The sequence below is a fragment of the Ruditapes philippinarum genome, unplaced genomic scaffold, assembly GCF_026571515.1.
Source record: "Ruditapes philippinarum isolate M1 unplaced genomic scaffold, ASM2657151v2 ctg506_1_1_1_1, whole genome shotgun sequence".
In the NCBI taxonomy this organism is placed as follows: domain Eukaryota; kingdom Metazoa; phylum Mollusca; class Bivalvia; order Venerida; family Veneridae; genus Ruditapes; species Ruditapes philippinarum.
In genome coordinates, this window is record NW_026862393.1 from 579,167 (window position 1) to 592,551 (window position 13,385).

Below are 13,385 nucleotides of genomic sequence, written 5' to 3' on the forward strand. Positions count from 1 at the left end.
GATTTTTTCAAACTAACTTTTACTGATATAGCTTCATGGTGCACTACCCATTTCAATAGTCAACCTGTTTTGCCATTTTTGAAGCTGTAACTGTAAAGGTTTTTTTGTACCAACAGATTTGCTGGGAAAAACCCAAATATTCTTAATTCTGGAGTTAGTCTTGTTGAGGCTCATAAGTCATGTGTTCAAAACATGGCTGTTTTTTTGGGGGGTGAAGATTGAATGATAACTTTTCTATCAATAAATGAGTATAGAAATTGTTGGACATAGTTTGTGACTATTGCATGGAGCATAAAGCATGTAAAGTATGAAAACATTTTGTTTCGGCACATAAGTAAATTGTAAATCAGTTTGTCCCATCTGATATAACTATAGACATAATCACTACAAAGTTTTAAATTTAGAGAGTTTTGATTTGGCTGTGATATATCCCTGTGATTTATAACTAGTCAGATTTAGACACCTTGCAGTGTATTGTGTAAGTTGCAAGTAACATTTATACCTGCCGCACCAAATACAGATTAATAACATTGGCTTCATTATTTGATGGTGAAGTGGTTATGTTGAGTCTGATGTTCATATGAAATCTATATAGCATTCATATAAAGCATATTGTTATGCTGCAGATCTCTCGTGAGCTTAACTGTAATAAACTTGTTATATCAAATTATTTAACTACAGTAAAGATGTATCTTTGACTTGACTTGACTTAAACACGACAGCTTCAACACAAATATGAATTGTGTATTCTAGACCTTGGAATTACACAAGATTAATAATAAAAAAGAACTTGTGTTTGGAATGGAGCCATCAGTACATGCACTGATATTAATTAAAATATATATCTTTAACCTGCACAAATCAGTTCACTATTCCTGTTTTTAAAGTGCTCTAACGCTTAATAACTGGAACAATTTACATAGTTTATATAATTATATTACCAAGACCATGGACACTGTATTGGTATTTACGTGTAACTGTAAGTCTGTAAAGAACAGGTATAAATTAACTCTTAATGCACAGTGATTTATACTTGACCTTCAACCTCTTCCTGGCTGTTAATCTGTTCAGTGACATGCTGTATTTGTTTAAAATATAATCTCCACCAGTCATGTGTATACTTACATTTATATAATATATAGCAGGTGATAAAATAGTTATATAACAATACAATCAAATACATAAACATGTTTAATGATCACATGTCAGTATATGATAATATTGACAGGTCAAGTTTGAAATTTTATTATTTAAAGTTGATGTAGGATGACAGTATTAAAGTATTGAGGCTTCTGCTTTCTATAAATCTGTCGTCTGTTGAGGTCATTTTATGTTCAAGAACTTGTGTCAAAAGTTCACTGCATCATCAACAGCCAATTGTTACTGTTTGGCTCTATATGATACTAACATTTTACAAGTTATCTTTAACAGATGTAGTTGATGTTAGGGTCATACACCAGGATATTTAAAGGATAATTTTGTCTTATTTTATCTCAGGTCTCATGCACTGGGAATGATAACTTACTTTTACTATATAATGATATTATATACAGTAAGACTACAACATAAATAACAGTATCTCTATACCGGCTACATCAAGATTTATTGTAAAAGATTTAAACTACTGTAAATATATGAAAAGAACATTTTCCATGTACAATATTGTATGAACAGTTAAGTAAAGCTAAAAGGTATATTAAATTTTGGGTAAATATGTATTCATCATAATTTGAGATTCAGACATTAGCACCAAGACAATGTATTTACTGTAACATGTGTGACTGTAAGCTACTGAAACCTTCATAATAATGATTTAACCTTGTAAAGCTAATTAAAAAGATAACTGTCAATTATCAAATGAGATAATTCTTTCAGTGAGTGACCTGAATTTTCTTTTAGCTATTTGTAGGTTTATACTAGATATATACTTAATGTATGTCAACTCTCTGCAGATCTCACTGTATAAACTATTGTTTATGATTATTATGATAACCTAGTATCACATTGTTATATGATAAAAGACTATATTTAGAATTGTTACTAAATAGAATAAAGCCAATATTAAATAGTCTATTGTAAAGCATAACTGGCCAAGGAATAAATATTTAAACTTCAGATTAACAATGCAAAATGGAAATTAATTGGATATTGTGAATTAATGTACAAGGAACTTAAAGGTACTGTGAGCCATTATTATTTTTATCAATCAATTTCACTTGTTTTCTTACCAAATTCATTTTGCCCAAATTAAAAACAAATAAATTAATTGTTTAATATTTTGTCTAAATACCTTACCAGTCCTGCACAAATATGGTGACATTAGTCTTATTCTATACTGGTGACCTAGGTTTTGTTCTATATTGTTGACACAGGTCTTGTTCTAACCTGGTGACATAAGTCTGGTTCTATACTGCTGACATAGGTCTGGTTCTATACTGGTGACATAGGTCTTGTTCTATATTGTTGACATAGGCCTTGTTCTATACTGGTGACATAGGTCTTGTTCTATACTGGTGACATAGGTCTTGTTCTATACTGGTGACATAGGTCTGGTTCTATACTGGTGACATAGGTCTTGTTCTATACATACATCTTGTTCTATACTGGTGACATAGGTCTTGTTCTATACTGGTGACACAGGTCTTGTTATATCCTAGTGACACAGGTCTTGTTCTATACTGGTGACATAGGTCTAATTCTATACTGGTGACATAACTCTTATTCTATACTTGTGACTTAGGTCTTGTTCTATATTAGTGACTTAGGTCTGGTTCTATACTGGTGACATAGGTCTTGTTCTATACTGGTGACATAGGTCTTGTTCTATACTGGTGACATAGGTCTGGTTCTATACTGGTGACATAGGTCTTATTTTATACTAGTGACATATGTCTTGTTCTATACTGGTGACAACTTGTTCTATTTTGGTGACATAGGTCTAGTTCTATACTGGTGACATAAGTCTTGTTCTATACTGGTGACATAGGTCTTGTTCTATACTGGTGACATATGTCTTGTTCTATACTATTTGTTTAGGTCTGGTAATATTTTAATATAAACACAAAAAAACACATAACATTTACACTTTATAATAATTTAAACTCCTTTTATATTTACAGAAATATCATGAAGTTTATTCAAGAGTTCAAGGTCTTATTCTATACTGCTGACATAGGTCTTGTTCTTTACTGTTGACTTAGGTCTGGTTCTATACTGGTGACATAGGTCTTGTTCCATACTGGTGACATAGGTCTGGTTCTATACTGGTGACATAGGTCTTGTTCTATACTGGTGACATAGGTCTTGTTCTATACTGGTGACATAGGTCTTGTTCTATACTGGTGACATAGGTCTGGTTCTATACTGGTGACATAGGTCTTGTTCTATACTGGTGACATAGGTCTTGTTCTATACTGATGACATAGGTCTGGTTCTATACTGATAACATAGGTCTGGTTCTATACTGGTGACATAGGTCTGGTTCTATACTGGTGACATAGGTCTGGTTCTATACTGGTGACATAGGTCTTATTTTATACTGGTGACATAGGTCTGGTTCTATCCTGGTGACAACTTGTTCTATACTGGTGACATAGGTCTAGTTCTATACTGGTGACATAAGTCTTGTTCTATACTGGTGACATAAGTCTTGTTCTATACTGGTGACATAAATCTTGTTCTATACTGGTGACATAGGTCTAGTTCTATACTGGTGACATAAGTCTTGTTCTTAGGTCTGGTTCTATACTGATGACTTAGGTCTGGTTCTATACTGGTGACTTAGGTCTGGTTCTATACTGGTGACATAGGTCTGGTTCTTTACTGTTGACTTAGGTCTGGTTCTTTACTGTTGACTTAGGTCTGGTTCTATACTGATGACATAGGTCTGGTTCTATATACTGATGACATAGGTCTGGTTCTATACTGGTGACATAAGTATGGTTCTATACTGGTGACATAAATCTTGTTCTATACTGGTGACAAAGGTCTTGTTCTATACTGGTGACATAAGTATGGTTCTATACTGGTGACATACATCTTGTTCTATACTGGTGACATAAGTATGGTTCTATACTGGTGACATACATCTTGTTCTATACTGGTGACATAGGTCTTGTTCTATACTGGTGACATAAGTATGGTTCTATACTGGTGACATACATCTTGTTCTATACTGGTGACATAGGTCTTGTTCTATACTGGTGACATAGGTCTTGTTCTATATTTGTTTAGGTCTGGTAATATTTTAAAATAAACACAAGAAGAACACATAACATTAACACTTTATAATAATTTAAACTCCTTTTATATTTACAGAAAATAGCATGAAGTTTATTCAAGAGTTCAACTCTGGGCAGAGATAAAGAAATAACAAAGATTTTAGTTTCTAACATACACCATTAACAATGTCAGAAGAATCAAATCTTCTCATACAGAATAAAGATGAACAGGAAAATGAAAGAAAAATCAAATGGAAATATGTTACAATTATACCTTCAAATTTCTTTATCTTCATAGGAGCCTTTATTTTTAATTATATTATTACTGAATGGACACAGAGCAAAATTCAACATGAAAAATTTCCCAATATGACAAGTAAGAGTAACTTTGCTGCATGTAATGTCACCAACCAGTCTGATCCGGTTTATATCAGCTATAAAGCTGTTCAACATGATACTTCAATATGGATGCTGTATTATTCAGTCGCACAACATATTCCTATGTTTTGGGTCAACACACTTCTTACCAGTTACACAGACACATATGGACGCAAGTTTTTGTTTGTTTTAGCAATGTTTGGAATGTGTGTTAAACACTGTGTAATTACAGTAGTTATATATTTTAACACATCATTATGGTATGTGACAGCTATGTATTCTTTTGATGGTATACTAGGTAGTTCCTATGCTCTCTTTGCCGTGTCATTTTCTTATGTAGCAGATATAACATACAAGGACAATCATCGTGTACTAGGGGTTGTCATTATAGAATCAGTGCTAATGGTTACAGCAGTATGTGGTAGTCTACTGTCAGGATATTTCATTGAAACTTTAGGGTTTGGATTCTTTAACACAGCTGTGATATGCTCAGCTTTAATGCTGCTAGGATTTGCTATTACACTTTTATTTCTTCCAGAGACTTTAAATAAAAACAAACGCAGTCCTCCGAAAAGTTTCCTAGGTACATGGAAGAAAATGATTCAGTTTTACATCAGTGCAGACTTCAGAGGAAAACGAACCCTTTACATTTTATTGTTGGGTTCATTTTTTGTTACTGAAATTGCTATGCTGAACAGAAGTAACATTGAGACATTATATTTCCTCGGTCAGCCATTTTGCTGGGGACCATCTAAGATAGGAGTTTTTGCAACAACTAGGTACGTTGCTCTGGGTGTGGTGGGGCTTGGTTCCTTACCTCTGCTACAAAAATTTCTATCCAATGAGATTATAGCTGTAATAAGTGCTGTGTCTAGTGTAATTTCATTAATTATTGAAGGTTTAGCAAAATCCAACTTGATGATATACCTGGTTCCCGTCACAGGGGCATTTTCATTTGTTATGGTGCCAATTATCCGTGGAATGATGTCAACAATGACGGAACCAGACAAACAAGGTGCCATGTTTTCAAGTGTTGCCACCATTGAAGTTCTCAGTAGTATATCTGCTGCACTGTTGTTAAATGAAATATATGCTGAAACATATTCATTTATGAATGGCTTTGTGTTTCTTGTAATGGCAGGTTTCTGTGTAATAACCTGTATATTGTTATCAGCTGTGTATTATCTTAAAAAATGTAAAAATGGAAATTATGTCAAACCAGTGTATGAAACTGTGAAGGTGATGAACAATCACAATGTAAAGAATGATACTAGAAATAATGTCACATCATGTTAATCTATCCAGTCTAAATCATAAAATATTTACATGTGTACATACTTTATATATTGAAAGATTTACTACTTCTGTGTCGAGGAATTATTAATTATATACTAAAAATATTGGATAATAGTTACAAACATGCATAAGATGGTGCCCTTTGAGGTACCAAAGTTCTTCATTTTTGCAACAAATATTTATCTTTGATAATTATGGCTCTACATTAAAGACAATAACATATACTAAGCCAATCTGTCATGCTTATACATGTAGATGGTTGTTTGCTAAGCCGTGAGCACATGTTCAGATTACAATACAATACAATAACAGTGGCAGCAGAAGTTCTATACCATGTTGCAAGAAAATACGCTTTTTGTGCAATTTTTTTTATCTGTATCATACTACATTAAAGTGATCTGGGAATAACAATTGTTAGGTTTGAAGATTGTTGAACAATTATACTGTTAACATGCATGTATTGGAAGCAATAAAATAAGTTTAAACTATTATTTGTAAAACAACTTTTTATATTGTCAACTACTTTCCTTAGCTGTCCATAGCCTTTAAGCACTTGTGAACTTTCATGATCCCATATGATATATACAAAAGACCAAAATATACTAGTTACTTTGTTGTAATCAAAGCTTTATAGAGTTCCATCTTCATAGTGGTAGTTACAAACAAGAAATGTGTTGTTGTTTTTTTTTGCTAAATCATGGGCCAAACCCAGCTGATCTCAAATGAATTTTGTCAAAATATGGAAGTGCACATGCTGGCAACTAGCTGTTACACTTTCGTGTTCCACAAAAAACAAGTGCTTCTTGTTGCTTAATCAGGAGGCAGAACTCTGTTAACTCCATTAAATTTGCATTCTTACAATTCGCATCTTTTTTTGCAGAATCTTTATCAATTTAAATTGGGTACCATGGTAACTACTAGTATAGTTTTAAATTGAATTACATTGTAATATTGTACAATTTGCCATGTATCATTAGTTCATTATACAATAAACTTCCTACTTCTATTGTCTTTTTGTTGCCATTGTAACCATGTGTAATGAAAAAATATATAATTCTTCACATAAAAATATATTGCAAGTTTGTAACATCGCTTATCATTGGATAATTGTGACATTTATATAACCTATATGCCTTGCCTAGCAGTTTTGCTTATATATGCTAACGAAGTTTATTTTAGGTCATATAACCTTTATAATTAAAAATATGTTTATGATATACTGCCAATATATCATCGAGTATCTTTCAACAATGTATAAAGTACTTTAATAACAGTAATCACAGGGATCTCAGCATGACAAACATAAGCTCCCTCTTATGTTGAATGTTGGGAAATTAAAACAAAAATATAACAATAACAAATATCATATAATTTTGGTAGTGTTTTAATTTCGTTCAATTGTCAACAATTTGTTCTCTGAAGTTCAATACTACTTCAGAGATACAAACATATTTGAAGGCTACACACAGAAAATCATTGATCACAATATCTCCCCAACGACATCCCCTACAGTCGTTTCTCCCCCCAGCAATATCCTTAGATAGCAACAACTGACAATAACATGTGTGTCAGTCGCCTCGTAACAAACAAACGTCATTCTTGATTAACGTTTGCCCTTTACATTAAAATAATAATACATTTCCATGGTAATACATGACATAAAGAAATATCATCAGTGACGAAACGTCTTCTCACTCCCCAAGTATTAAAAACAAGCAGACAAGGTTCCCCCCGTACAGTAGAGTCACCTCACCCCTCGTCCGCTATAACTCCAGCAGCAATCATTGTGCATAATCATGCATTTGTTAAATCATAGTATATGTTATCATCAAACATCAGTACATACCAAGTAACTTTAAAATCACACGGCAGTATTACTCATTTTCATCATATCACTGTTACTACATTACGTGATAAAACAGAATTTTAAAATCATAACTTTAAATGTTACATCTAACACCAGTAGAGAGATATCCAGTGTATATCTGAATTAAAACATGTGAGCCGCATCACGACAAAACCAACATAATGGGTTTGCGACCAGCATAGATCCAGACCAGCCTTCCCATCCGCGCAGTCTGATCAGGATCCATGCTGTTTGCTATCAGTTTCTTTACTTGTTATAGGGTCTGTAAGCGAACAGCATGGATCCTGATCAGACTGCGCAGAGGCGCAGGCTGGTCTGGATCCATGCTGGTCGCAAACCCATTATGTTGGTTTTGACATGACGCGGCTCATGTATAGGTCAGGCTATTTCAGCTTAAATGCACCTTTTATGACAGGTAAAACAACTTCATCACAACACACCCCCATTGCATATCAACCGTGTATAATATTACAACATGTCAGAGTCAAGTACTCCCAGAAGTCTGTAATACTTCCTATTACACAAATACATTGTAAAATACATGCAATATTACAAAAAGAAAATATATATAGTAAAATGTCAGCAAACAGAAATACCTGTGATGTTTTCACTAGGATAAACCCTTATCAAAAACAAAGCAGCCAATATCACCAGTATTTTGTGAATCATTTTACATGAGGTTATGACGAATCACCTCGAGGTCAAACTAGACCACACCTACAAAATAATTTACCAGATATCACCTTAAATCATTATTCAGAACTTCTGTAAGATAAAATATTATCCACTTAGGTATTACAATAGAAATTTCTTTTCAATAATTTTTTCTATAATTAAAACAAGTTTATCAGCATAGCAACATTGACATTTGATTACAACATCACCATAGCAACGATTTTATTATAATTTAAAATAATTTCATTTTACACAAAACTGTCAATGATAAAATACATTACTTATACTACTGTAATGAATTCAAATGCATACAAAAACTTGGAATATACAAAGAACAAAGATTTTAAAGGGGAAAAAAGGTAAAAATAGCATCAGTAAGCTTAAAAATTCATCATAACTTACATTCACTCATAATAAACCTTAGTTCAAATATAACATCATGAAAACAATGAATAATCTTAAATATCTGAATTACCTAACATTATAAAACTTGTCATATCTTTAATTTTACCATTTTTTAAAGTCTTGTCTTGTAAGCTACTGCCTAGCTTACAATGTTAAAGGAAGATCTCAGATGTTACTTGTGCATGTTTTTCAAGTACATGTGGGCACATTGACAGAACACACACATATATTTATATGCTAGACAGGTCTAGTTAATTAACTAACAAAAATTTCTTCATGATTTGTTTGTTTGTTTGGGTTTTACGTCACACCGACACAGTATAGGTCATTTGGCGACGTTCCAGCTTTACTGGTGGAGGAAGACCTCAGGTGCCCTTCCGTGCATTATTTCAGGCACGAACAGGCACCCGAGTAGAACCACCGACGTTCCGTAAGCTAGCTGGATCTTCATGATTTAAATTAAGTTAGGATAAATCAGTGTTCTCATGAAATAATCTAATGTTCAGTATAATATCTGTAAGGTTAGAGAGTGAAGATAAATTATGGTGGATCTTGACTTACTCTGCAGTACGTGAAGCACACATCTACATGTATGCATAGAAAATTTGCTAGATCTTTTTTTTGAATATTACAAGCACTGACAATTCATTATGTTTTCTTCATAAAAGATAATAATAACCTTAAGTTTTAGTGAAATCATGACAACAGAAAAAAAGGAAGTAATGATAAAAAGTGCCGCAATAAGGTACAGTATGTATATGTGTACACAAGTCATCAGTTACAGAGTCCAGACTTTTTCTTCGCAAAGATGTCCTTGATGTTAACATTTACTTGAAGTTTCTCACGTTTAGCCGGCGTTGAGGAGTCAGCACAGAACCTGTATATAACAATTATAAAGTTAGTATCATTATATTGTATATATCACACATGGCTTTAGTCAATTTCTCAATGAATCTAACTGAAAATTAACGCTGAAGTAGTGATAATTTTATTTTGTGAAATATGGCCACCAGCCAATACACATATACAGAATATGCATTTAAATAATATGTGAATGAAAAGACAAGTTCTATAGCTATTATATTCAATCAACAATTTGTGTCTGTTTTAAAATTTTTTAATAAAAAACATTTTTGCTAATACAGGGATTTTCGTTTTTTAAAACATAGTATATATACATATTTGCCCAAGTTTCTTTCAACTGTTAATGTTTTAAAACTTTAAAAAATGGGGAACTTTAATCTTATTTTTAAAAAGAGAGAATAGAAGAACAATGTTCAAAAGCATAAAATTTAATTTTTCCTTTTTTAAAAAGTAGTTTTTTTCCTTGAAATAATTATACTCCCCCTCTTGAATTTTTCATTTTTTCTTTCAAAAATTTATCCATAAACACCCCTTCAATATCAAATTTTTAATTTTTGGGATAAAAAAACCTTTATCTGTAAAAATTTCAATAACAATTTTTAAATTTGTTTTAAATATTTTATTTTAATATATATTTGGCCCAAAAATTTCAGGCATAAACAAGGTACCTTATATAAAACAAGAGCTGTCTGTATGACAGCAGACTCAATGATTCTCTGAGCTTGACAGTAAGAAAAGAGGCCTAACTCAATAAAAAGTAGTTCAAGATTTATGTGATCTGTGCCTTTCATGTAAGATAATCACAGAGAGCAAGTGTGTGAAGTTTCAACCTGTTTTTTCCCCAGTAGTTTTGGAGATACTAACTTGTATACAAAAACTTACGCAAAAACCTTTACTTAAGTGTGACACTGATGCCTGGTTGAGTACAATAGCTCTCCCTATTCTTCAAATAGTTGATGTAACAATACAATAGTTGATGTAACAATACAATAGTTGATGTAACAATACAATATGATGTAACAATACAATAGTTGATGTAACAATACAATAGTTGATGTAACAATACAATAGTTGATGTAACAATACAATATGATGTAACAATACAATAGTTGATGTAACAATACAATAGTTGATGTAACAATACAATAGTTGATGTAACAATACAATATGATGTAACAATACAATAGTCTAAGCAGCACTCTCACATTATAGAAAGAGGGAAATAATAAATAGACAAAAATAAATACAATATGACAACTATTTATGAAGGATCACTGTATCGTGTATATTGTACTTAAATAAAAATATTATAGGTAAATTTCATGCCTTGAAGGTGAATGTCAAGGTTATTTACAGTCAAGTTCTAATTTCAAAGAGTTGTGTCCGAGTCCTAGCTCTATTCAGTAAATATGTTTTGCGACAGACAAGGTAAGAACTTTTCCCCCCAATTAACTTGTAGATTGAAAAGGATAAAATGTTCATATATTTATATATGGTCATCATTTGTACAATAAATTTGACACTACTGAACTTTTCCTGCTCAGTGAAAATGATTAAAGCATTATATAAATATAAAATTTCAGCATATATACTATAAAGTAATGCAATAATAAGGAAAATTGTAAGAACAACTCCTAGTATTTTCAAGTCTTACCAATAAAGTTGATATCTCCTCCACCTTTGTTTTTCCTCTTCACTCTCTTCGTTTTCCCACTGGAATTCTTCCCCTGAAAATGCAAGAACAATTTCTTTATTTATACATTTTTTTTCTAAGGAAAAGCAAGAAACAAATTAATATGTTTACAAATTATTGTAAACTGCATTCATGACTTATTTATCACTTTATTGAATCACAAAGATTAACCCCTTAATGTTAGTGTGTTAATGTTAACATAATATCACCAGTATATATTTAGGCCAGCCTTTACATCTCTGTTTTCTGACCAGACTATAATAATGTTGATTTCATAATTTTATCTTATTGCCATTTCTTTTAATTAACAAGTGACAGTTCAAAAACCAGGCAAGTTCATTAAAATTCATTATTATCAATAATTCAAAATTCACATTGCATTATCAAAATAGTTTGCCAATTATTTAATTTTGTTTTGCTCCAGAACTTATAATCATGAAAAATGATTGCGAAAAAAAATATTTTTATTTCACTGATTTTGTTGTCACTACCTTTCATTTTATCACTCTATATTAAAATTTCAGTATGTAATTAACAAACCTGATCGGAGGGTGGCGACTCCTCGGTCTTTTTAGCAAGATCTTGTTTTCTCTCCATGTTCGGTGTTCTAACATCACCATTCTGTGCCTGACCAGCTGGTGGCTGTCTTATCTGACCTTTACCTGGACTGTTTCTACCATTCTGCTGTATTATAGGATTGGTAGGGCCGGTAACCGGACGGTTAGATACTAAACCTTGTACATGATATTGATTCTGAAGTTGTGGTTGACCTTTCTGACCTGGTTCCGATTGCACCAGATCTGCTGATTTCTTGTTTCTCCGGACCGGTGCTGACTGTGCTTGCATGACTTGGTTTAAACTGTTTTCGTCATTGATTTGTTGTACTGATTTACCGTTGTTTATACGTCTTGGAACATTGTTATTCTGCTCAATCAACCTAGGTGGGTTGGTCATTGGTACAGAATTTGTAGAAGTTTTTACTGTTATTTTTACATTATTCTTTACTGGCTGCACTTGGGGTTTCTCTGAGGCAATCCTTGTTACCATTGGTGGTGTCAGTTGACCTTGGGACGGTTTCTCATTTGGCAGTATCTTGATATTAACTTTCTTCCCTTTGTCATTAGGTACAGACTGTTGTTGTTGTTGACATGTTTGTTGTTGTTGCTGCTGCTGCTGTTGTTGTTGTTGAGCTGCTAGTTGTCTCTGTTTCTTGGCTTCTTGCTGCAGCTTCAGCTGTATAAGCTGCTGAGTTTGCTTCTTCAGCAGTTCTTGCTGCTGACGGGTAATCTGAGCTATATGCTCCGAGTTGATCGTCACAGTATTTGACGTGTCATTCCCCGGTAAATGTGGCGCTTTTATTGGCTCTCTGTTCTTGTTTTGTTTCGCCATGAGGATATTACGATTATCAATGGAGGGCGGAGTACTAATTATATGACCTCCCTGTGTACTGGGACGGCTAGATGGGGCAGTTGTTTTCAGTGGATTCTGACTGGCTAGTATGTTGTTAGTTACTGACTTGGATGAGGATACTGGCTGCGACCCGTGCTCTATCTCACATGTTATGTTCACTTGTAAAGTTGGTAAGTCATCTTTATGTTTACCTTTCTTCTTTAAGTTCTGTATATAAAAATAAATATATCTTATTATGATAATTGCTTAGTCATCTGAGATATATAAATGATTCTCTTCAATTCAGTATTTTGTTATTAGGAAAATAAACTATTATCACTTTATACTTTTTTAATAAACAGGATATGAAAATCACTAATTTACACTTCTAAGTCATTTCATACAATTCATAATATTAATGTAAATAAATGTTCATTCCTATGGCTAATTCTGCTACAATATACTATGTTTAAATTTGTATACAATATACATATTTTTTGTTTGTTAACTTTTATGTCAAATATAAATGACAATTTTTCATCTTAACTCAAGAGGGGAAATGGCAGGTGTCTCTTTATCAGTGATTTGGTAAAATAGA

The 13,385-nt window shown here is 32.6% G+C and overlaps 2 protein-coding genes across 7 annotated transcripts in view; one reads left to right on the forward strand and one right to left on the reverse strand.

The window, feature by feature from the left end:
• The first annotated feature begins 1,827 nt into the window (after window positions 1-1,827).
• Window positions 1,828-6,900, forward strand: LOC132718973 (lysosomal proton-coupled steroid conjugate and bile acid symporter SLC46A3-like). Its single transcript, XM_060702690.1, has 2 exons — window positions 1,828-2,177; window positions 4,318-6,900. The coding sequence occupies exon 2, from the start codon at window positions 4,407-4,409 to the stop codon at window positions 5,892-5,894; it is 1,488 nt and encodes a 495-aa protein (XP_060558673.1). The 5' UTR covers window positions 1,828-2,177; window positions 4,318-4,406; the 3' UTR covers window positions 5,895-6,900.
• A 4,436-nt stretch (window positions 6,901-11,336) lies between these two features.
• LOC132718974 (protein FAM193A-like) overlaps window positions 11,337-13,385 on the reverse strand; it is a 40,213-nt gene continuing 38,164 nt past the window's right edge. For all 6 annotated transcript variants that reach the window (XM_060702695.1, XM_060702693.1, XM_060702694.1 and 3 more), the window contains 2 exons: window positions 11,939-13,015; window positions 11,337-11,432 (listed from right to left, as the gene is read on the reverse strand). In XM_060702695.1, the coding sequence (XP_060558678.1) occupies window positions 11,349-11,432; window positions 11,939-13,015 (1,161 nt within the window). In that variant the 3' untranslated portion in view covers window positions 11,337-11,348. The remainder of the gene's footprint in view (window positions 11,433-11,938; window positions 13,016-13,385) is intronic.

What these genes read in the sequence shown, in the direction of transcription:
- LOC132718973 (XM_060702690.1), top strand. Translation starts at nt 4,407, where the DNA reads ATGTCAGAAGAATCAAATCTTCTCATACAGAATAAAGATGAACAGGAA.